Source organism: Anopheles coluzzii, chromosome X, assembly GCF_943734685.1.
Source record: "Anopheles coluzzii chromosome X, AcolN3, whole genome shotgun sequence".
Classification (NCBI taxonomy): Eukaryota; Metazoa; Arthropoda; class Insecta; order Diptera; family Culicidae; genus Anopheles; species Anopheles coluzzii.
Genome location: NC_064669.1, coordinates 11,633,014 through 11,658,593, shown reverse-complemented (window position 1 = coordinate 11,658,593; position 25,580 = coordinate 11,633,014). Strand labels below are relative to the sequence as shown.

The window sequence follows — 25,580 nt, the reverse complement described above, 5'->3', positions numbered from 1 at the left end:
CTTTAAACCAAATTTTAAATTTTAATATTAATTACATCAAAAGTTATCAAAGTTTTAAAATTAAAAGCTATTTCTTCCTATACAAAATGTATGGGATACCCGGTTATGCCGATTTTAGAGATAAGGGATACCAAAAGAAAATATTAAAAACATATTTAGGATTTTTTGAAAAATAAGTTTATCATGTGCCATTTATTAAAATTAATTTTGCTAATGATACGTTAAAAAAATTAAGTAGCTACCATTTTTAACTAAAAAGTTATTCAAGTTTGAAAATTAAATAATACCCGCGGGTATCGGGTCGTAGAGTTGAAGGTTATAAAGTGTTTGAGTGGAACTATTTTCCGGTTTAAAAAAAAAAACAACCACCAACAAATAAAATTCATTGCTTTTTGGCTTGATTTCCACATAGAACATCCAAACGCAAAAACTGCACTTTCAAATTAATTTTTATACCGATTTCGGTTCACATTCTGCTCGAATTCGCTATGCGTGATATCTTGCTTATATATCCCTTGTCTTATACATTTGTATAAGCTTACCTTATCTGTATACACCTTGAGCGAGTTTGGCCAAACTGCTGTCAACAAATGCTATGCTTTCATTTGAGGTTAGCCGGAAAAGCACAACGGCAGCTCGTGGCAGCTGAACAGTTCGAATTTATTTCGTATTGTCTTAGTTTTGGACCAGAATGTTGTGCCCAGAAATATGGAAGTTTCCTACCCCAGCGTGCAAGATTACACACATAGAGAAGCCGAACTGGTGTCAGAAAACGTGCCAGCAGCGAACGGAAATCCTTGCCTTACTACAGCCAATCCGTATGGTAAGAGGCTAACATCAAACCACCCAAGCCCTGTTCGGATCTATATAAAGGTTGTTTCATTGGTTTAGATTTCAGTTGTGATACCTGCGAAAAATCCGAACTGCCTCCGTGAATTGGAAAGCAACCTATCTGTGAACAGCAGCTTACTCTTTCGCGTACGGCAATTGCCCTTGACAGAGTTACTGAAAAATGAGTTCGTGGAGGCATTTGTTAAACGAGGTATTGGATCGAAATGGATGAATTAGGAGCATTTTCGTTAGAAAACAGTTGAATCGACCCAATGGTAAAATCATTTTTCTTATAGGCACTTTATATGCGGTTAGCACAAACATCAACTTGGAATCTGGCGGCTGCCTTGTAATTACACCGCAGGGAGAATTGGAAATGAGTCTCAGTCGAGAAACATATCAGATGGTGAAAGGCAATCTTGATGGTAGTGTTATTTCGAAAAGAGGAGATATGGTCGGTAAGTATGTTTTGTTTGGTATTTTAGTTACAATTCTACCATAAATCTGTTGTGTTCTTGTAATATTGCTATTTCGCGAATTAGTCGCTACTATACAGATTTATTTATTTAAATTTCGAGCCGAGAAATTCGGATCGATGTGTGTGTGCTTAAACATTAGTAAATAAAATCCATCCAGACACGACTATCTCCAAACCAAATCTCGAAGATGATAATTGCGGCAATACAATTTTTTGAATGATTTTGTCAACAGAACAAGTAGACGATGTCACGAGTAAAGCTCTACTGCTTGATGCGCTTTTATGGAAATCACATAATTACTTTTAAAAGTATATAAAACAATTATTCCTCATAACTACTGGGCCCCGCCCAAATAGCGGTGCACATTGATGCAAGCGAAACAGCTGAAAAAGAATGATATTTCTTTCGATCTTTTTTTTACAGTAATCAAGTTGGATTTGAAGTCACCAAAATGTAGAGAGCAGCTGGGGCATGTCAACCTTGCGTTCGATATAACGCTACGATGGATTCCTCCGAAAAGTACGACTACCAAGGAGAACAACGTACCCGATCCTCAAGTGCACGGTAGCTCGATTGCCGAATATCTGCGAGTAGTGTGCCGACTGCAGGTTGAAAATGTGCCCGATGGTTATAAAAAGATAACACGAACCAAGGAATGCATTCCCCTGATCGACACCAGCAACCCATTTAAGGACGGTGAGCAAGCATACATCAGGCAAGACCAACTGCTAGAGTACATAGGTGTACTTGCACTGGACTGTAACTCGGCTCCGATCGAATATGTTAGTAGTTACAGGCTCGACGAGTGCAAGAAAAAAACAGACACCGTTACAATATTGCATCGCCAGGGTGTGATAACGCCGGAGGAGGCAGACGGCAGTATCATGCGGTTAGTGGAGTTGGTTGGTGAGTGTGATACTATTCCGTGGGTGGGAATGCATGTTCAAGGCTTCTCCCATACCCCAGTGGACCTTATCTATCGCGGTGATCAGGGAGTGTCTTTGAATCAGGACAGTGCTTATACGATGGTGATTACGAAACAAAGCATATTTTGGAGCAAATGTATATGATACAGTACGTTTCTGAGATGCGCGATTTTCCAAAATTGACTGATCAATTGTCAAATCAGTACAATTTGCTTCAAGAATTGTCCTATGGAGTGCAAAAAATTACATTTTAGCTAGAAAACTAAATTCGCTTAAAAGCCAGAAAGATCAGAATTTTCTACACGAATCGTGATATTTAAATGATAAAGTGTATAATAGTACTGATTTCAAACCAATTATAAAGAGCAATCGAATGTATTTTAGCTGAAAACGTAAAATTCGACACACGTCTGTTACGCGGATTCCTTGTCCTGGTTGTTTTGTGTCTAACTAAGCCTGAGCATGCCTAATTCTATCTAATTGCTGAATTGCTAAAGATGCCGAAAGGCGACTGCGATCGTGCGATCGTTTTGGTTCTCACGGCAGCTCGGTCACGTTGGTACCACGCATGCCCTGGTGTCTCGTTCCGTACGCTGCAGTCCAGTGTCATCCGATGCTCCGCACGCCGTGTTGTCTGCGCACTGCATTCCAGTGTCATCCGATGCTCTGCAATGCATGCTGGATTCGTCTGGCTGGCAGTCTGGGTGCTAACTGGCGGTGCATCTTGTCCAACAAAGTGACTGTTTATATTTTCTTCTTCTACGAAGTAGCCGTATAGTCTTTCTTATGGTATGATTGTTCTTTATCTGTAATTTGCAAATAGGCATCATTTGATAGTCTATTCTCCGAGATATGCTGTGTTCGAGTGTGCGAGAGTTGGTGACAAAGTTTCGTAGAAAAAAAAAATGGCAGAGTTACAATAGCAGTGTAACCAAACCGCAAACCTGCAAACCGCTGCTATTGTTTTAGAAGCCGTTTCTACATTTTTGAACCTATCCAAATAGTCATCAACATAATGATGTTGATAATAGCGAATAATAAAGCTAAAAATTATTGTTTTAAGCAGGTTCTGTATCTGCGAATTCCAGGCGTGAATTTAAGGAGATTCCTTCATTCATTGTTGCTGCATCGCAAACCAATCTTGGTTTTGGATGAGGTTTATTGTAGTTTACTACCGAAAAGTGTGGTATATAATAAATATTTTCGTTCATTTGTGATATCCAACAACAAACCGATCTCGTTGAAGTGAAAGCTTTTTTGAATGATAGAGCAAAGCAGCCGGTTCAAGGTTGCTTACACTCTTTTGTTTTGCTGGATGGTGTTTTGCAGTCGTATCAGTTGGTGTGTTGTAGAGTGCCCGGGCCGAAATCCAAACTGTTCTGCCGGAATAATTTGTAGATCGTTAACCGAATTTCTTATTGTTGACGGCGGAACTCGGGTCAGGCCACGCGAAGGAAAGGCCTTCAGTGTCCTAAGTTCCTACCGAAAACAAATTTATATAAAAGATGGGTTTCTGCCCGAAAGGAGTTACCATAATAAATTGTACATTAAACTTTCGGCTAGTGTTCGCGGTTCGTGGGAACCTATGCTTCGAAAGTGGCACAATTCATTCAATAACTTTTCGGATGGAGGCAGAGGGACCCGGATGAGACCTAAAGCAAAAACCTTGGTAAAGGTCAAGACGTTCAAAAAAAATCGAGACGTTTTCCGTTCAGTTTCTAAATTAGATCTGACGTTTATTTGACAAAATTGGTTCTTATATACTAACATTTTTGATGGTGTTAAACGTGTCCGTACACGTTGTTTAATTGTATTGGTGCCAGTGTGCTTTATGTTTTCGTATGGTGTTTTGTTTATACTTCAATTCCACGCATTCTAGATTGATCCTAAACTAACTTGAAATTTTATGACCTCCTCGTTTTGGGTAGATAACTGAAAGAATTCGTTACATGCACATATGCATGTTTTTCGTCCTTCATGCATTTTTCTCCTAATTTCTGTCTGCCTACCGGATGCACCAGCTCTAAAATATTTTTATTACCCTACACGTTGTTCGAGTGGCTTATGCTTATCGATGAGCTCAAGAAACGGGCTGTTCCCAAATTGTATGTTTATTTAGGCCAGCGATCTCGTTCTCATACGATAAGTTACAATAGCTTCGAATTTTTACCCATGCTTAGCCGTTGCAAATGAAATATTGCGTTGCAATTTAAATCTCCTCCTCCTCCTGACACTTCCACATCGTGAGGGCTAGTCATTGTAAGACCAAGGCAATATGCCTCAGCAAATTGATTAGCAAGTGCATTGGACTTTTCGATGGGCGTAATGACTACTAGCGGTGGTAGGTTGCTCTTTAATGGAGGAATCGGCCGGGGTTTGTCTTTTAGAATTTTCGCCATTTTCCAAAAGTCTGGCGAGTGGGGTTTTAATGGCTGAATCTATGGAATCTGGTGAAAAGAGGGGAAGGGGGGACGCATCAACGGTGGAGCTGTTGTTAACGGCCTCGGAGGGATCTGACGATGTTACCGGGTTCGGCAGATGTTGGTGTTTTGCCTGTCGACGTGAGGCCTGTTGCCTAACTTCTACATATTTTGTTCGGAGGGGAGGTTGGATCATCACCGCCATGAGGACCCGAGCAGTTCGAGCATTTCATCGCCTCATTTTGGTCCTTGGTTGAACAGGCGTCTGTAATGTGTTGACCCGCACAACGAGCGCAACGTGGTTGGATGTTGCAGTGGCGCGTACCATGGCCGAAGTCTTGGCATCGATGGCATTGCGTTGGACCCTTCTTACCACCACGATATGCCTCCCACCGTATGATGACTTGCTGTATGGTTCGGGCCGCCTCTAGCTTTTTCAGGGAGCAAGTCCCACGTTTGAAGTGTACTAGATATAATCTGGAGTGTATTGTATCGATGCGCTGTTTAATTTTCAAGCCCTTCAAAACTTCGAGTTGGTAGCGTCCCCGAAGTTCCTCCACTTTTTCGGAGATATCCATTTCTGGGAGTCCGCGCAGCACAGCCTTCAACGGGCGGTCTTGTTTCGCATCATGGCTAAAGAATTCCGCTTTTTGCTCATGCATGTATTTTACTACGCCATCATATTCAGCCCTGGAGCGAGTGACAATGGATGGTGCCAATGTCGCTGAGTTGGAATTGGGGCGTGAATCCTCGTGACTGTAACTCCGGTCGAAGTTCAGCAACAGGTATTGTTTTAACCACAATTGGTGGCGGCTTGAAATTCAACTCCGAAGTCGGATTAGCTTTTCGACCTGCCAGCGGTGTGGCAGGTGCTGCGGGTGGGTTAGCCGGCGGACCGGCGGATGTTTTTCGAGTAGACAACTGACGAGCGGAGCCTTTCTTTCGATTTACTGTGGTAAATTCCTGGGAAATTTCCTCCTGTTCCATGGTGTTGGAGGAGCTGGTATCGTTGATGCTATCGTTTTCATTAGACAATCTTTGTGCTAATGCATCGTTATCGGCAGTCGGGCATACCCGCCGCACGGAGCGCTTCGACATGCCCGAGTCCGATTCACTATCACTATAATTGTTTCTTCCACGTTTCGCGTGTTTCCCCCCCCTCCCCCGACATAATCGAAGAAGAGGCAGAGAAACGTGCGCGATAAAACGAAAACTGGTTTTGCGAGAGATTATTCGGGAGCACAAAAGCACAAAAGGTGTCTACTCTTTTTAACTAGCGTTGTTAATATTTCATCTTTAATAGACGATTCGTACTTTCGTAAAAGTTCTTGTATTCCGTCGTATATTTCCTTAGTATTATCCCTTAATGTTGTTAATGCGCAGAGCCTATAATATTTGTTCTGCTGGGCGGTTATAATTTTGCATATTTTGTTGAGGGAAAGGTCTAGGTTGAGCAAATTGTTTTTGTTGGTTTAGCATCATTTGAGGTCTATTTATGGGTTGACATTGTCTTGGTGGCAATGGGATAAGATACCGAGGTGTTGTTGGGATATGCTACTGAATGTTATGATGCTACTTTCACATCCTTCTATCATTTCATTTCTATTGCAAAATAAGCCACAATTTTTGCATTCCAGCTTTGAAATGACCCACCCAAGCTCAGAACCGCATCTATATTGTATCAAACCATAAAATAACCCATTTTATGGCAAATCCGGGACAAATCCACGCCTAGCGTGGTACTCCTCTTCTTCCGTGTTATAAATGCTCTCCTCGCTGTTCCAGGTTGAACACGTTTTGGTGTAATGGAGCAATTTGTTCACGTGCTTGATGTAAATTTCAACGATATCATTATTATTATTTTTTTTTAAATTATTTTATATTATATTATTAAATTCATATTTTTTCGGATTGTTGCATGTTAAAAATAATGGGTACACCAGTTTTTATATGCTCTTTATGCTTTTGGTTTCCTGTCGCAATTTATTGTGGGATATTGCACATTGTTCTTGGTTTACTGTTGCAATATGACTATTAACGATATAAATAATTATGTATACGACAGTCCGGAGTAAGTTTAAAAAAAACTGGGAATCTTTATTTCTGAACTGCTGGACAAAGACTAACTCTCAACTCCCGCTTCCAGTGGAGTTCCCGTTGGAACCTGACTCCGCGCGTGGAGCGACATCAACGGCTCGCTTGGGACCGTTTGCTTACTTAGCACCTGTGCACTTATCTATATAGTAATTGAATGGGTTTCTACGGATGATGATTGCTCTATGACCTTGGCTAAAAGCTAACTCCTTGATTTTGTTTTTAAACTGTCGTTTAAAGTGCTGTTTATTATTCTTAAGTCATTAGCAGCTGGTTTCCCTGCTATATACTTCCAAACAGTACCGACGGAATCCCAACGTTTAAATCGATTGACTGGAGAGAGCTTTCTAAGGAGGGTATTCAAATGATCTGATTGATTTTTAATTATCGGTGTAAACTGACATGGGGCTATATTTTATCGAAATTGTACCTTATTGTCTGAATATAATCTTTGTAGGCGGTGATATTTAAATGACGAACATAATGATAACTATAATTTTTAATTATTGCAGGCCCCGCATCAATTCCTATTATCGGATGGTTTACTTTGTCTATAGATATATTTTGTCCGTTGAGGTAACATAATGAAAGAAGTAAAAGTAATGTTGAGCTGATTTCCATCGATGACCTTCTCAGCGGGGGAAAGTTGGGCAGCTACGGCAGGGGTTCCTTTTTATTACTTCTAACTACTGGGGTCCTGCTTTTTTTTAACAAGCGGGTTAGTTTATTTCAGTAAATTTACAATATTTACATATTCCCCAACCCTCTTCCTGCCCCTTTCCCCGTGCCCCGCGAGGGGTCTAGGGGGAGGGGATGTTATAGCTCTTAGGAGCGCATCCTTTATCCTCCGTGGTCAATACCTACAATACCTTAATGGGATATGCGGCGTGCATTTTGTTGCTGCTGATGATGATGCTACGCTGAATCTATACCGGTACTTGGTGTTCTATCGGTGTTTGGTACATACTTAGTGCTTGATGTAAATTTCAGCGATGTCATCAGTTTATTATGATTATTATTATTTTTTATTATTTCATACATATTTTTTCGGATTGTTGCATGTTGAAAATAATGGGTACCCCAGTTTTTATATGCTTTTTCTGCTTTTGGTTTACTGTCGCAATTTATTGTGAGGTATTGCACATTGTTCTTGGTTTACTGTTGCAATATGACTATTAACGAGTGCTGAGTATCTGAAAATTGGCATACGCCTACCGCGGAAGCATTCTAGCTTTCTTGAACTCGCTCATCGCTGTGCTTAGCTCTTGCTCGATGGTTGGGTTCTGGTTATTTTATTCTGACACGTGCCGAGGTGGCGCTGTTAGAAGTCTTCCGCATAGCGATTTTCTGACGAAGTTCAAGCACTTGCAACTCCTTCAGCAGTGTTTCTAATTCCATCTCTAATCCGCCTTATCGGCTATCAACTGGAAATTTACAGTTTTTTCGTTAAATTTGCGATAATCGATAATGATTCTGATTTTCTTTTTATCAGAAGCGTCTAATTTGGTTTGGTACAATCCAAATTGGTGAAGAGTATGGAATTGCTGAGGGTTGAATTACACCAGTTAATCTTTATCTTGACCGGTTGGTCATAAAAAAAAGATTTTTATCTATACCAACAGGATTACTCCTGACTAATGCTAAAAACTGAACTATATCTGACTGATTCTAAACTTCGACTGCCTAAACCTATCAAGCTAATGTTCTAACTAGACCGCTGGTTGCTGGTTGCATCGGTCCGTTCTCACGATTGTCGCAAAGTTCGAATACGTCCCCTTTCGATTGTAGTGATTTAAGGTTTGAAATAAAGTGGCCAGTCGTGACCGTGGATACGCAATGTTGCTTGAGCGTTGTTATGATTTCGGAGAGGTGTTGGTTATTATTTACTATTTGCCTAACCGTACCCGTACCTAACCGTTAGTGATAGAATTAAATAGTTCTGTTGCGTCGATGAAAGAATGCAGTGTTTCTGGGGATCCGTCATACATCGGTATGAGGGTTGTTCCTAATTTAATGTCTACATTGACCATCTTCGCGGTATTAATTTTCTCCTTCAATTTTCGTGTGAATTTTAATGCATATACAATAACTGGCAAACTAATTTTGTGTTGATGAGCTAGTTCTAATTTTGTTGCTATGAGTGTGTAGATTTCTCCAAAAATATTCCTTGAGCAGTTAAGGAAAAATCTTATTTCTTCGCTTGAAATCGCATGCTCATAAATTGCCAATTTGTCAGTTATATTTTTATAAATTGATTTAGACTGCTCTAGTTTGTTAGGCAGTGTATCTTTTTTATTTCTCCTTTCTTCTATCTTTCTATTTTTATTTTTTACATAATTCTATTTCTTCCCTAATTTCGGATGATGACAATTCTTTTTCATTTTGAGCTGACTCTCTGAATTGACGACGCCGAGACTTTCTTCCAGTAGGTTTAAGGCTGAAACACCTGCACGAACTGTTGGAATATGCGCAGTCGTGGACGACATGCAGGTGGTTTCTGTCGAGCCAGACATACAAGAGACGTATGTCTCGATTCGCCTTTTTGATGAGTGCAAGTAGTTCTTTAGGTCCATTAACGTCGGTAAACTTGAAAATACCGGCATGGTAATACCGGTATTTGCAATCAGGTCTACTAGCAAGGAGTTCAAGTCCTCTTTTGAAATGGTTACGCTCTCCCGGAAACTCATCTCGGACACTATCATGTTGACTATCTTCCAATGTTCCCCCAGGTTCTCCGGAATCGCCGGATACTTCGATGTCATCGTCGTCAAGGTCGCTGGTTCCGAAGTCTCCGCTTCCGAATCCTCGTGGGCTGTCCAGCCGCTCATCATCTCCAGATTCTTCCCTAGCCAAATCCATATTTGAAGAAACAAACGTAACACTTTGTCACTAATCACAATCTCTTCACTGTGCTCCACGACGTCGTCGTTAGAACTTTCGTTATGATACTGAGACCCTTCCATGATTCGCATTAATTTATACAGCTCCCGTGCTACTTTATATACCGTTTGCTGTGCGATTACTTCGATCACGTACCAATAAACAATAAACACTTGAACTGATAACAAACACCACGCCATGGAAATTTCCACTCACAAACAACCACTTCACTGATAACGACATAACGACACACACTACTGCACCTAGCATTGATGACAATTGAGCTGAGTACATTTGTCACTCATTTTAGTATTACTACTTATTAATTTGTGTCTATTAAATTAAATTAAATGTGTGTGATTGCCTTGAGTAAGTTTAAGTTAGTTAAGTTTGAGTTAGTTTAAAAAAAGGTAAACTAAACTTGGGATCTTTATTTTTGAAAGGCTGGACTAAAACTCATTTGCTAGATTGATGTCTCGGTGCTGGTAGATGTTCTACGGCTGCCGGTCACGTTGCCAACCACCTGATGTGATCATTTTCGTCTCGTCTGTATGGTGTCGTCTGCATACCGGACGGTCCATCAATACGACACCGCACGTGGATATTACTATATAATTGTGGATTGGTTTAAAATTAATAATTAAAACACAATCACAATGTTTTATTTTAATTACACTACACTTTTACACTTTTACTACACTATATTACACTTTTATTTATCTAAACCAAACTCCTACGACTGCAAGGCAAGAGGTGGTCCTCTAAGAGTTGCTCCCGTTGGCTGCTTTCCCCACAGTGTACTATGTTGGCTGTTAATATTCCAAGAGTATCAGATTATATTCAGCTTGTGCAACATTCTGTAACATAATTATATATTGAGGTATTTTTATATTTATATACATTTTATAAACAAAATATTGGACTAACAGTACTTTTGTTATACTTCGATGTAGTCAGGAATGCTTCTTAGACTTCCGTTGCAGTCGGGAATGGTTTTATAACTTACATTGCAGTCGGGCATGGTTCCATAACTTCCGTTGCAGTCGGGAATTGTTTCAGCATATTTGTCACTTATCACTGTAATGATAGTCACTTTTCATCAAACCAATTTTTTCGTTTTTGATCTTTAAATGTTTTGCGTGCTTGCTCTTTGATTCACTGCACGGATTGCTTGCCTTCTCATTGCTGCCTTGTACTCTTTTCAGAGTATTATTATAAGCTTGACGACAACGAGTGCAAGTATTAACCAGAGCTTCCAATCATGCTCTTCGTGATCAAGGTTGTGTTTTTCAAGGGTGTTTATTACGTTATCTTGGGCATCACCTGTTACGACGGTGTGCCTGTTGTAAGACCGACACATTTTTAACGTCAAGGAATCGTTTTCTGACACAATCACTGTTTTTGATTTCATCACAGTGTTTCTACATCGATGTAAAAGTTTATTGCCATACTTATTTCTTGGATGATGTCCATATTAGCTTCTTCTATATTAAAATCTGATAAATACCGTTGCCACCGCTCTTTTTCACTCGCGTCACTTATTTCACTGATTCTTACCAGTAGTTCGTTAATATGGTCCTCCATTTCTGGGTGCGCCATTTTCATAAACTAACTTTTTACATGTCGTTTTGTTCACACACTTATGATCGATTGGTATCTATATTGCTGTTTGGTTTTTTGTTTTCGTTTTTTTTTAAATATAATTATTATTATTATTATTCCATTGACATGTTATTTGCGTTACCTTTGATCAATTTAACAACACTTGACCACAGTAAGTGAGCTCGCACTAAATGGTGTTGCACTTCTTCTAGTGCCAAGTTATTTTCCATTGAGCCTATTAGAATTGAAATCGCCGTATCATGGAGCTCTTCTTTAATATACTCTTCGATCTGGGAATTATCAATTCTATTCTGTACGATATAAAGTACCCAATTGATACTTTTCACTAGATCTGCCTCGATAGAGTCACTCATTATGCACATTTAATTCACTTTGCGTAATAATAATAACCATGTAATAACCATGTAACCTCGGTGCACTCGGGTTTCAATGTCTGACGAAGTCACGTTCACGCGGACACACTGTCACGGTCGCCATGTAATATCTTAGAAACACCTTTGTGATATTATGGATAGTCAACACTGAACATAACCTTTTAGTTTGTTTCTTCATTCATCACTGTCCTACTTCCGGACACGATGTGTTCTATTTATTAGTTTCATTAGTTTCACATCAGGTGAGATACCCGAAGCCGTTTTGCCAAAGTTGCATTTTGTTGTGGGAATCGAAATTGTCATCGGTTCGTCACATTAACGACATTTTCAGAACATCTAAACTTACATACGAAAGCGTATGCTGCCTTGAAATCTTTGGGAGTAGCTGCTTGCGCAAGATTTTTCCTTCGTTTTACTTGAAAGAGGTGGACTAGAAACTCGTTTGCAGGGAACCAAGTGCCCGTCTGTTTATTTTCAATTCTTGTTGTCAACGCTTGCTGTGATGGGTTGGTCCACAATATTGATATTCATATGCAATGATCCGCATATCGATGCCCTAATTCTCGATGCGGTAAATAAACCGTATATACATTTGTGATATCCAACAACAAACCGAACACGTTGAAGTTGTAAGCTTTTTTTGATTGATCTCGAATTTATTGTCTGTCGCTATAAATCACATGAGTGAATTCTACACGAAGACGTGTTTTTAACAAAGATGTGTTTGATCTAGTGAAAGGAAAATAAACGCGGACGCGACTGTTCTCGTTCAGTTCAAGATTGTAAGTCGTTTATTAACAATGAAAAAATGTCTTATAATCTATTTTACTTTCTAGGTAAACCCGATTTTCCGGGGTACGCTTTTCGCTATCTTTGCCTGGATCGCTTGCCTACTTTCTTTTCCGCGAGGACCGAGGATGTAAATGTTCCCTCGCCTTATTCTTTGTTTCGCATGAAGTTTTTTTTACCGCGATCCTTTTACCTGTTTGTTTTGTTACAAAACAATTACATTGATTTACCCTGTTCTAACGAAGTAGCGAAGCTGGTGCTCCCTAGTTATGGTTACATCCTGCTATGTTGAATCGTGCTCATTCATTAGCTTTCTGAGCTTCTTAGGGAGTTGGAACCGCCGAACACTACCCTTACCAAGTCTGGTTTCGTGAGCAATTGGTTCGGTTCGGTTCGGCAAATAAAGGAGGGTAGTCCTAAGAGTTCAGATGGTTTTGCATTGATATAACTAGAGACGTAAATGTCTTTCAGATGTTTAAATTGTTTCTTCAATTGTAAGGCGTTTAAACTTCGCACGGTGAGATCGAGTTCCTTCACACTTCGGAAGATATACAACCTTTCATATTAAACTTCTTCTTGTTAGTTCCTTCTATTGTAACGAGAACCGTTCTATTTCTTACTATTTCTGAGTTCTAAGTTCGTTTCTGGCGTTTTCTAGAATAAGACTAGTTGAGGAGCCTGGATCAATAAATGCGAACGTTTTTAACTGTTTTGCAGCCATTATTCAAAACGACTGGTATAATTTGATAATAGAGATTGTTCCTTTTGTAGCATGTCTACTATACAGATCTTATTATAAACCACACTATTAGCTGGTTACACACATGGTAACACACTTTGGAAAGCCAAATCGCACTATTGCAACACATTTATAACACATTCAACAAATCAGATCTTAACAACAAACAATGTTTAGGTCTTTGTTTGTTGCAACCATGAATGATACATTGCGGCGTAAAGCGGCAATTCTGGGTACTGTTGTTGGTTGTTGTCTATACCACAATTAGTACACATTTTATCACGAATGCAAGTTACAGTTTCCCGATGGAGTGCCTGTTTTTAAAAAAGGTCTACCGATTGGTTTGGCTGTTAGTTGAGAACTGGTTTTATTTATTAACTAATTTGTCTGCGTCACACGGTGTGTCCATTCTGCTTGTTCAGCGCACGCGCATCCGCATTGCGTCGTAAGCGACTGTGACTGTGTTTTATGTATTTAATTTTTCGGATTGCTGCACGATAGAAAAAATTAAAATGAACTCCAGTTTGTTCACGTTTTTGTTTTAAATGCACTTCATTGTGGGCGCACGATTTATTTTCACGTTGCTGTTGTAACAGTACTTTAGGGGCGCCACAAAAGTGGTCCCTAATTTTTTAAAGAGATACGCAACACGCTTTGCGAACTACGTTTTGGTAGAATTCGATTTATTTTTTTCTTTTAAGCCGCGGAACGGTGAGTTCGGGAGAGACGTTCAGTTCAAGATTGTAAGTTGTTGTGGTGCGGTAGTTTCTCGCAGGCGATGATCAGTTGTATACCATCTTCCACCTAGGGTAAATTTTGCTGGTAGCAATGGCGTGCAATCTATTTGCGTGCCTCTTAGTTGTAGCATTCGTGTAACTGGGGCCATAAACATAGAGCGATTGTTGTACTTTACTGGAATTTCTTGATAGCAATCTTCCTTGCTTTCATATGTATGTTTTCGTAGTACTTCTGCTGCGCTTTCGCTTCGCTTGGGTTCAAACGAGCAAGTGTTAATTTGGTCTCTAAAAGCGCTTTATCTAGTTTGCACATTTCGGTCATTACTGTAGTGTACACGTCGTTCAACTTTTGGCCGAGATAGTTTTCTAATAGCGTGATTTTCGAGTTGAAATATGTAAACAAGTCGAGATTTCTTCCATCGACAGCCCTGCGTTTGAATGGTGATTGATACCCATTCAGTTCGAGGATAAACATCTTCGGGTGGTCGGTTATGTAGCTGTTGAAACCGCATATTTGTGTAGCATCCAGAGCTCTTATCGAAAACATGTTTTCTTTTGATATTAGTGTGTATACCGCATTAGCCCGTGATTTGGAATTATTACTGTTGTCAAAGGTTTTGTTTACCGTACCTTCGTAGATGATTTCAAAGTCGTTGCGCTCGCATTGTCTCGACAAGTCGACACTCCACGTAAGGTAGCCGTCTTCCGCATCCAAACACCAACTCGTCGTGTATTTACAGATGATCCCGTTACGCTGCGTTACCTGGTCGTTTTCGATGTCCGCCGTGGCTACGTAATCGTACACACTGATTAATTCTCCGTAAAATAAATGCACATTTTACATTTTTCGTTCATGTGTCTACGGGCACTGCTCAGATGACTTCCGGCGCGTTTAGCATGTCACTTGCGCTTTTACCGTTGTACGTCTCACATTTAACTTCATTTTACTTAATATCAGATAGCTCGTCGATTGCAGATTATTGTCACGGTCGCCATGTAATGTGATCGAACATACGCGACGGCGTTTGATCGAAACCCGGCGGTTGATCGTCCAGGCGATCATAGAAACCCAGAAAGGGGGTCCTCTTACTGGAAACGCGAACTAATTTGGGTAGGCGAAGATTTTTAGGAAGTGTAACGTCCTCTCTTGGCAGCCCGAACGAATCTGCTCTGTGCTAATGAACTTCTGGTTTCCGTGAGGTGTGTCTGGGAGGATGTGAGGTGTTTTTGTCGCTGCGTGCTTATGCTGCAGTTTTAATGTATTGCACAAGAAGGTTTCAAATGGGTGTCTTCGTCACCGCGCTTGTACGTTGCTATGTGTTCTCGATGACGGTGACTGTAAAACTTCGAGGCGTTTACAAAACCTTTTTTGGCTCGATCAGACGATAGATCGAGTCCGTTGCCAACGCGCTGGCAGTACCACCTTTTGAAGACAAGGAAAAAAAGAACTTCCGACACTGACACACAGATCTTTTCTCTTTTAGATCTAAATAGCAAGTGTTTATTGAGACTCAAAATGAATTCTTATATACTATTCTTCTATTGTGGGAAGGTTATTTTATCTTCCTTTTACGCATATGTTTGTGTCGCTAGCCTTTTCTGGTTCTGTTTTATGTCAAGCATTATCCTGAAGGAAATGTGATCCCTTTTTTATTGCTTTCTCTGGTGAGAACAAATTGTTGCATTGATTGCAGGCGTTGTGGTTTTCCCTTTTTGGCGTAACTGTACCTAACACTTGAATTCGGTGGTGCATGTTCCGAATGTATCGCATCATTGACAAATACTTGAACTTATTGCTTTCGAATTCATGATCTGGTTAATGTTATTAACGCATCTACGTTTGAGTGCTTTAGGTTTAACAATTTTATGGCCGTGAGAAAAATGGATGTAGAATTTTTCTACGCTTCTCGGAATTGGTCTAGCTTGACACACGTGCATGCTGTAATAGTAAGTTAACCGTTATAGGTTCGAAATGAATTGAAGTAATTGACTGCTAAAAAATGCAAGTCACAAAAATCAGATGGCCCTACTGGATGCGTGACATATTCCTAGACTTATGCTGTTTATCGCGCCGATGCACGTCGCCAGGGCACTTGAAAAGGTTAAAAAGCGTTTTGAGCGGTTTGCTCATTTTAAATTTGAAAATACGATCGGTTATGTTTGAAAATGCAATCGTCTGGTGATCGTGCGTAAAGAGAAATTTACTTAAATGAAATTCAGAAAATAAAGGTGTCGCGTTTGCAACATTCCGGCCCTCGTAAACTCGGAAGAAATAGATGAAATTGTAATAGTGTTAATTATTTGCCTAATTAAATGCAATCATTTTGGGAGTTGAGGGGAAATGCGCTGGAGTGAAGCTGGTGCGAAGCTGAAACTGGACGCGTTGTCATCTCGTTGTACGACTCAGTTGTGTTTCGATGGTACGACTACGTGGATCATTTGGATGCTAGTTGATTCGTTATTCAACGCTTCAAAGGAGGATCTCTTATTGTATGTTGAGTTGTTTTCTGTGACTTCGATGGCTCGATTTTTGAGCAAGTCAAGTGCCACTTATTGCAGCGGATTTCGAACGGAACTCTGACTCAAATGTCGATTATCGTTTATAAGGCGCTCAAATGTCGATGTTATTTTTGTAGGTGATTTGTTTGTTTATTTGAATTGCAGCATTCTGTTATTTTAAGCCATGAATACAGAACTGGCGTAGTATTTCAATGGCAATTTTAGCAATCGTGTGCTTTCGTATATGGATTAATATACAAGAATGGCAATTATTATACTTTGTGTACTGCCGTGTAGCCGGAATTGGTTACCGTTGCATACACATTGTGCAGTGTCGTTAAAATAACCTCGACAAGAGATTATGTGAAGAGATTTAGCTTTCTCTTATGCGCCATAGAGTGTTCGAAATACAATTGATTTTTGTTTAGATGATCCAAAAGTTTTTCGCTTACATTGTCGTTGTAAGCTGATTTCCAAATGAAGTAGCCGTAGTCTGCCAAGCGCCAAGCGCTAACCCATCGTATGTGCACAGACGAGCCGCTGCGTGGTGCAAGCTGATCGCATGATGGTCGCTGTAATTACGTAATCGTATAACCCGATTTCGTATTCGTAGTATACTAGCTCATCTTCTCAGTCGAAGCTCGGAGTTGATAAGTTTCGCCGCTGCATGCTGAACCCTTGATGCTGCCAACGATGAGCGCTTTCCCTCTGGTCATGTGATTGCGACGCAATTCCCTAACTTTTACATTAATCGATTAAGAATTTTACAGTTTTCAATTCTTTTACTATGTACGCATAGCCGTTTTCGTAATCTGGTGTGTGCGAGAATACGCTACAATATTTAATTGATTCGTTAATAATGACAATGCATTGATAATATTTTTTGTAGTTATGTCTTTCATTGGTATGATACCAGATGCTACGTCCATAAGGGAGTAATTGGTAATATTTAATTATGTTTACGATAGCCCGGAGTAAGTTTTAAAAAAATATTACTGGGGATCTTTATTTGCGAACTGCTAAACTAAGACTAAAGCTAACTTCTGGATTCGGTGGTATTTAGCTAGGCTGGTGTTTTCGGTGCTGCCAGGTTTGCCGGTCACGTTGTCGTCCACGTTTATGATGATCATGTTGCCTCGGTCCGTCTGAACATACGACACCACACCTGATCGTGGGAACCTGCTTCCAGTGGAGTTCCCGTTGGAACCTGACTCCGCGCGTTGAGTAACATCGATGGCTCGCTTGCGACCGTTTTCTTACTCAGCACCTGTATCATAGCGCGTAGCGCATGTGTACATAACTATTTACTTCGTTATTAGCACAGTCATAAGCCTTTAATCCCTTTGTTGAATTCCCAAGTGCTTGAGCTGTAAGAAACAAAAACGTTAGTATCATGATTGTAAAGGAATTTGATTTCGTAAATTTTAAAGTGTTTCCTTGACGAAAATTTTCTACATTCGTAGGCTCCGGCCCTCGTTTTGAGATTGGCTCAGTGGTAACGGACGTCATTGGTACTTCATTTTCATGAATTATAGGGAGTTCGGTTGTTTGTTTGTTTTCGTTTGCCTTCGTCTTACGATGTACTTTAGCGTGTACATTGAGGACAGACTTTTCTTTAACCTTTTGTATGATATTCTCTTTGTGATGCCCTACGTACACTATGGTTTTTTCCTCGGAAGGTATATTCCTTTTAATGCTGGATGTTTTTGTACTTTGATTATTTCTTTCTAATCGACCAAAACACGATTCCATCATTTTGTATAAAGTATCGTCGTCAAGACGTTTTAATGCTGTTAATAAGGAACAATGATTGTCTTCTTTATTATTTGTTTGTCCGTAGAGTACCCAACCTAATTTTGTTTTCGTTGCAATTGGTTCGTCGATTTTATGACTTTTGCTTTCAAGCCCCATTAACAAATGGCTATTATTCAGACCAATCATTATTGTAGGACGGATCCTTTCATGGCTTTGAATCGGCAGATTTCTAAGATGCGGATGCTTTGCACACAAATCTTCATAATTTAATGAATGATGCGGCAATTGCAAATTTTTAATTGTTCTTGCATTTTTTACATTAAACCCTTTTTTGGTTGTTCCTTTAATCCTCAAATTCACTTCTCGACTGGTGTTGACGGCGGAACTCGGGCCAGGCCACGCGAAGGAAAGGCCTTCAGTGTCCTGAGATCCAACCGAAAACAAATTTATATAAAGATGGGTTTCTGCCCGAAAGGAGTTACCAAAATAAATTGTAAATTAAACCTTCGGCTAGTGTTCGCGGTTCGTGGGAACCTATGCTTCGAAAGTGGCACAATTCATTCAATAACTTTTCGGATGGGGGCAGAGGGACCCGGATGAGACCTAAAGAAAAACCTAGGAAAGGCCAAGACGTTCAAAGAAAATCGAGACGTTTTCCGTTCCGTTTCTAAATTAGATCTGACGTTTATTTGACAAAATTGGTTCTTATATACTAACATTTTTGATGGTGTTAAACGTGTCCGTACACGTTGTTTAATTGTATTGGTGCCAGTGTGCGAAAGTACCGTGGCCCTTTTTGGCAATGCATGCAACAATTTGTTTATAATCTTTATGTTTTCGTATGGTGTTTTGTTTATACTTCAATTCCACGCATTCTAGATTGATCCTACAAACACTTGATATTTTTATTACCCTACGCGTTGGTCGAGTGGCTTATGCTTATCGATGAACTCAAGAAACGGGCCGTTCCCAAGATGTATGTTTATTTAGGCCAGCGATCTCGTTCTCATACGATAAGTTACAATAGCTTCGAATTTCTATCCAAACTTAGCCGTTGCAAATGAAATATTCGTTAAACTTTGAATCGTACCAACCTACCCGTTGCTGCCGCAACAACTGGATTCTTGGAAAGATGAAGTTCCTTGCGTCCAAGTCATTTCAAGTGGTTTGTTAGGACCTGTTAGTTCTAACTGACGTGCAACGTCTTCTTCTAACAGTGTTACTGACGAACCTGGGTCCAAAAAGGCGTATGTTTTAATTTTCCTATGTTGGTTAATTAGAGTTACCGGTAGGACTTGAAAAAGCGTCGAAGAAGATACTGTTGTGTTTTGAATCTTCTTTTTTCCCTTTTTGCCTTTTTGGTTTACATGCAGAACTGTGTTATTTTTATTTGGTGTAGACTCATTTTGAGACTCTTGCGATACATGAAACATTTGATGGTGCTTGTTTGTGCAACCATTTATTCCACAGCCAATGCATAATCGTTTATTTTGAGCTATTCTAATTCTTTCAGATGGCTCTTTGTTAACTAAAGCGTAACATTTTATTGTCTCGTGTCCCTTATTTCAAACTAGGCAACGTTTATTGTTAAACCTGTTTGGCTGTTCCTTACGTCCACTCGTTTGTGGTACGGGATTAGGCGATCCCTTTCGCTCAAGGATTTCGCTCGTTCTAGGAGAAAATGTTTTTTTGCATTTTTCCCGAATTGTGAACGTGAAGATTCCCTCTATCGGAATGCTCTTGTGCGTGCATCGTGTTCATCATTTCCTGCTCGAGTGCATATGGCTTAAGCCATTCAGTCAAGTCAGTTATAGTCAGCACGTCCATCTCGGATTTTGCTTGATTTAAATACTTCATGCGATCCATCTTGATGTTGTAAGGAAGTTTCGCGGTTAGCTCGATAACTAACCTATGGTCCTCTACGTATCTAGGCATATTCATGAGCCTTGCTGCCAGCACGAGATTGTTTAGTGCCTTTACCATGTCCGACACGATTGTTTTCGAGTCCTTTTTTAATTTGTGCAATTCTGTCAATAATTCTGAGTAAACCAAAGATGGTCTACCATAAGCCGTTTCTAAGCTTTTCATGATTTCCTTGACATTTTCCGATTCCATTATCAGTTGCCGTACATTATCCAACGCGGGGCCGTACAAGGATTGTCTCAAACGGGTTCAATTTTCCAAATTGGTGAATTTACCCTCTTCGCTCGTATCGTCGAACGTTTTCTTAAAAAAATGCCCATTCCTTTGGACTTCCTCCAAATTTAGGTAGCGGCATTAAAGACTGGCGTCTTAAGATTGTCTCAGTATGAGACGATTCCTTTTGGGCCATTAGATTCGCTACAACCTGCATCAGTTCCTGCATTTGTTTGTTCGAATTTGCCTGACTCAGGGCTAGTTGGCCTAAGGCAACTTCCAACAAATCTTCCTTTTCGTCAACCGAGGTGCTAGCACTTTCTTGACGAATAGAATGCAGATTAAGTTTTTCTTTCCTAATCTCAGTGTGTTGCGTACGACCTCATTATGAAGTAAAAGCATTTATGCGGATGTAGCGAAGTAAAACACTTCAAGATAAAACACCTCAAGTTAAAACAAAGTTCAAGCAAAACACGCCTCAAGCGATAGCGCGCGCTTCAGAAAGCAACAAACATAAACAGGTAGTCAACCGTTCTCACGGTTCAAACGAGGAAGTAACTTTACGCAATTCATAAACCATAAACATGTCACATGTCGCATTAAGTATAAATACATCTTGTTATCAAAATAGTCATAGTCACAGTTAGCTGACCTATATGCGGTCAGCAACTAAATAGCATATAAGAGATGAAAACCTAAATAAAGGAAGCGCATTCGAACACAAAACCTCAGAATCGCTCGTTTCTTAATAGTCGGAGGCACTCTCCGGTCGACGAAGGAAAAATATACCCGACTCGGTGTAAAGCACCGGCGTTGGGCGCTGCGACGGAGCAACACATCCGCCAGCAGCATTACAGTGCATTGGATACAGAACCATACATCCGTAGGTTTTTTATCCAACTTTGCACAAGCGAGATGGAATTGTCTTTCGCAATCAGTGCAAGCGATTATATGCCGCACGTCTCCATCCTGTTCCGTACACAGGCGGCAGCGGCCGTTTGGATTTGAAACGAAATATTTCGACATTTTGGACAAATCAAATGATTTCCGAGTTGAAATATTTCGTAAGTTTTAATTGATTAATAATTGGAACGACTCACCTGGATTCAAGTTTGCTTACTTGAATACCTGTTTTGTTGTAATGACTTTCGGTGATTCAGCGGACGCGTTCCCTTGTAAGATGTTGTTACAGGAGCTTCCTACTCCAGGCGAAATTTGCAGCGGGCTCGTAGTTATTTCGAATGAATCTGCGATGATCTTAATCTTGCTTGCAGCGATGAATTTGCGTTCTCGTCGTGAGTCATGAGTCGTGCGGATTGCACTTTTGTAGGACTTTTTGTCCTTCCGCTATCTCTTGATGCGGTGTTCGATGCTCGATTTGTATCGTAAATCGGCTTAGATCAGCTCATATCTGCACTAGCTGTTTTCTTCGGAGTCGTTTTTAACTATTTTCGAGGTAATAGTTATTTGACGATTTACCCTTCGTGGGACTGTTCTCCGATTTGAGTGTGTCGTCAGATGGCTTTCTTTCACTCACGCTACGACTGTGGAGCTTCGTAGTGTTTTTCCGTTACGCGTTACAACACTTGTGTAGCAGATTTACTGCTAACAGTTCAACCAACCTATAGAGCCACCTAAGCAGTTATACAATCGTTACTAACCAAAAACCGGATGACATAACATTAAGAGTTGAACCAACTCAAAAAGCCACCTCAACATAATCGTTGCTAACCGAAACCATCCAACTAAAAACACATTCAAATTGACCAGCAATCAAATCAGGTGAGACAGAAAACCTACCATGCAATAAATGCTTAGCACACACAAACTGTAGGACAGGAAGCGCGAACCGACAACTTATAAAAACATAACGCGACGGTAACATGAAACGCGCCTCGCAACTCAGAACGGCTGCAAAACGATTGCGCAACAATAACACCAAGTGACAAACAAACAACCGGACATTGACTTTATATTTTGATGAACAAACCTCAAAACAGGAAGGTTAGCAACCACATAATGAAAGTAGGTCAATATTAGTCGTAAACATAAAATAAGTGTAAAAAGACATTGTGTCATCACTGTTTAAGAATGCGTTATAAATAAAGCTTATTCGAAACAGTGAGACAGTTCACTAGTTTCCGACACGTAGATCATTCGTGTTTAGTGTTTCTCCCCATTAGCAGAAGCCGCCGAAGGCTCTGCCCAATTGGTAACCACGTTTGGTTATCAGCTGCTCAGTCGGTTGACCGATCAGCAATACCCCTTCTACGGAAGAAGTGCAAGTTTGCACCTTAATCGGTAAATACTCCCGCAGCGTTTAACGCCGCCTGGAATCCGATCCATCGCGCAAGTAAAGTTCCGTAGTTCGACCATCGACTCCGTGGAGCAAACCACAAACCCAACCCCAGAGGAGGAGTTCGAGGCGAAGCAGCCCTACCGGCCAACACACGAAGCCGTCTACGTCTACGTCAGCTCGGTATGGATTGAAAGGATTGAAAGTGTTCAACGCAGATTTACCCGTATTGCCATTAGGCGTCTTTTAGGACAATCGGGTGCTTCTCTTCCCCCTTATGAAGTCCGATGCCGTATGTTTGGATTGATGACACTGCATGATCGTCGCTCTGCTTCTCAAGCTTTGCTTATCAGTGGTTTGCTTCGGAACGAGATTGATTGTCCTTCACTTCTTAACAGAATACCGCTGTACGCGCCTGCTCGCTTTCTTCGACGCCGCGATTTCCTTCAAATCCCGTCGAGAAGAACGCTGTATGGCACCAATGATCCGTTTTTTCGATCCCTCCATCGCTTCAACAGTGCCTCTGGTGTGTTTTATTTTCATATTCCCCCTCAATCCCTTCGCCCCCTCTTCCTTCAGTTCTTTGACTCCCTTTTTGTTTCCCCATCCTAATTCTTTCATTTTACGTGTGTTGGCTGTGTTACAAATTGCTTGCTGTCTAGTATATGTTTGTCTAGTTAGATTTAAGTATTTGTTTGTTATCTTTAATTTTAAGTTTTAGTCAGTAAGTTTCCCTATATTTAGCCCTCTGAGGCAGATATTTGTATCGTAATAAATAAATAAATAAATAAATAAACTCATTTCAGACGTCGACTACGATCTCAACCTAGTAGCTTGCGGTAAGTCTTACCAGCACGCCTGGAGAAAAACGGTGTTTGATAGACTGGAAGCGCATCTAAGACGCAAAGCAGAATGTGCTTACCTTGGAAGCCGAAATCTAAAGCTGTAGTCCTCAAGGAAGAGGAATTAATCCAAGAGATAAGGCAACTCAATGATTTCCTGGATCATTATGAGGATTAGGAAAATAAAATAACATTATGCGTTGAAAAAAAAATAATATTCTTCTTCTGAAAGCAAATTTGAAAGAAAATATTTTTCCACTTTGAAGATTTTTCACCTTAAAAAAAAAAAAAAAAAAAAAAAAAAAAAAAAAATATATATATATATATATATATATATATATATATATATATATATATATATATATATATATATATATATATATATATATATATATATAATTATAAGTGCAAGGCTTCACGTTTCATAAAAAAAAACTTTATTGCTTAAGCGCAAGCGCTTCTTACACTGAGCTGATCCAAATTACAACTAACTTATTTCTTAAATTCTACAATGCACTTAGCCTTCGATTCTACCCTATAGCTGCTGACTCTGCATATCCGGTATGCGCGTGTCCACGTGCCGGTTCCCGTTGCTATGCGCGTCATGTTGCTATGCGCGCGTGTTCCGGTGATGCGGTCGTTGCTCGATGCGCGTGTCCACGTGTTGGCTTCTTATTACGTGGACTCAGCTATTCGGTCTACGTAACTCCTCGGGGGGGTGAAGAAGAGCGTGTCCTCATGCGTCCGCTATTTTCGGTAGAACGTCTGCGATGGTCCGTATCGATCGTTTGTAGAACGTGAAAACGAAGATCGTCAGGGATAACGTGAAGATTGTTGAGACCAATACTCCTCCAAGTAGGCTCCAATTCCATGCGCTGTTGAACTGCTGGAGATAAGAATGCTGCATCGTTCCAATGTTCTCGAATGCGTCTTGCCTTATCATCGGTTTATGGTGTTGCCATCTGACTTCGGTGATGGATACTGCTCCCCAATATGGCTCTACTGTGCTGGAGATAGTCTTAGAAGAAAATGTTTGATTCATTATCGTTACCTCGCAATCGTTGAAGCGTATCAGAAGATTTCCGGAGACGAGTTTATCATCGGGTCCACAGCTTGAACTCAGGGCTGCTCCTTTTGCGTTGTCGACAATGATAAGTCCATCGGATATTAGCTTTATCGTCGTGTTGTTCTTTCTTGCAGTAGAACAATCGCTTTTTCTCCCTAGGATGAGATTGGATGTGCATTTATCGATGTACTCCCTGTATTGGTTTTGGATGTATTCATCAGGTTTGGCTGGTTTGAACACTTTGTTCCGTGTTTTTATAAGGTGCGTCGGAGTCTCTACTATGATTCTGTTATCGATACTGAGAGGAAATACTTCAAGCATTGTTGCTTCTTCATCAGCTAGCTGAGGGATCTTCAGTATGTAGAGTATCGAATTCGAGTTGATCGCGATAATTGGTTGTACTAGCTTTAGCGCTTCATCTGGTAATTCGACTTTTACTCCTTGGTCTTCTAGTATGGTTTTGATGGAGTTTATCTCTGGTGATGATAGAATCTTGTTGCTAACTACTGATACTTTAGTCCAACTGATTGCTTCTTGAATTTCTTCTAAAAATTCTGGTGATGATATCTGGCTTTTTCTGGTTGATGATATCGATGTTCATTATGGTTTTAATGGTTTCTAGTTCATTCAGCATTACTTGTTCTCGTTCTTTTGTCAATTGATTTATGGTGTCAGTGAGGGTTCGTAGCCTGTGATCGAACTGTTTGTTGATTCGGTACTGTTTGTTGTTGTTCTCGGTTAGCTCGTTCATTGTGGTGTTGATGATTCTGAGGTCGTCGGCGTCAGGACTTTCTCCTATCCATTTCCAAGCTGTTCCTAAGATTTCTAGACTTCTAGCTGTTCTATGTTTAGGTTTTAATTGTTGGAAGCGGTTTTAATTGTTGAGTACAATAATTTTACTTTTAGTCTGACAATTTCTTTAAGTTCGTTATTAATGTTTTCGTACGAAAAGTGTGTAATGGTGTTAATAGCATTTTCAAGGGTTAACATGTTTATAGGATGTATGAATTTTATGCTTCCTGTTTGTAATCTACAAGTTCTGGTTTTAAGAAAAAATATCGGTTGCCTGTTCAAATCTATGATTTCTAATTCTT

General features: G+C 40.2%; 1 protein-coding gene across 3 annotated transcripts; it reads left to right on the top strand.

The window, feature by feature from the left end:
- The first annotated feature begins 548 nt into the window (after window positions 1-548).
- On the top strand, window positions 549-23,631 carry LOC120947566 (ribonuclease P protein subunit p40-like). Of its 3 annotated transcripts, none has more exons than XM_040363006.2 (5): window positions 549-823; window positions 892-1,042; window positions 1,128-1,289; window positions 1,734-2,006; window positions 23,385-23,631. In XM_040363006.2, the coding sequence occupies exons 1-5, from the start codon at window positions 692-694 to the stop codon at window positions 23,525-23,527; spliced, it is 861 nt and encodes a 286-aa protein (XP_040218940.2). In that variant the 5' UTR covers window positions 549-691; the 3' UTR covers window positions 23,528-23,631. The 3 variants fall into 3 exon arrangements, with proteins under 3 accessions (XP_040218940.2, XP_040218931.2, XP_049462009.1); XM_040362997.2 differs by having other exon boundaries at window positions 551-823; window positions 1,734-2,216; XM_049606052.1 differs by lacking the exon at window positions 23,385-23,631 and having other exon boundaries at window positions 567-823; window positions 1,734-2,658.
- The last annotated feature ends 1,949 nt before the right edge of the window (window positions 23,632-25,580 follow it).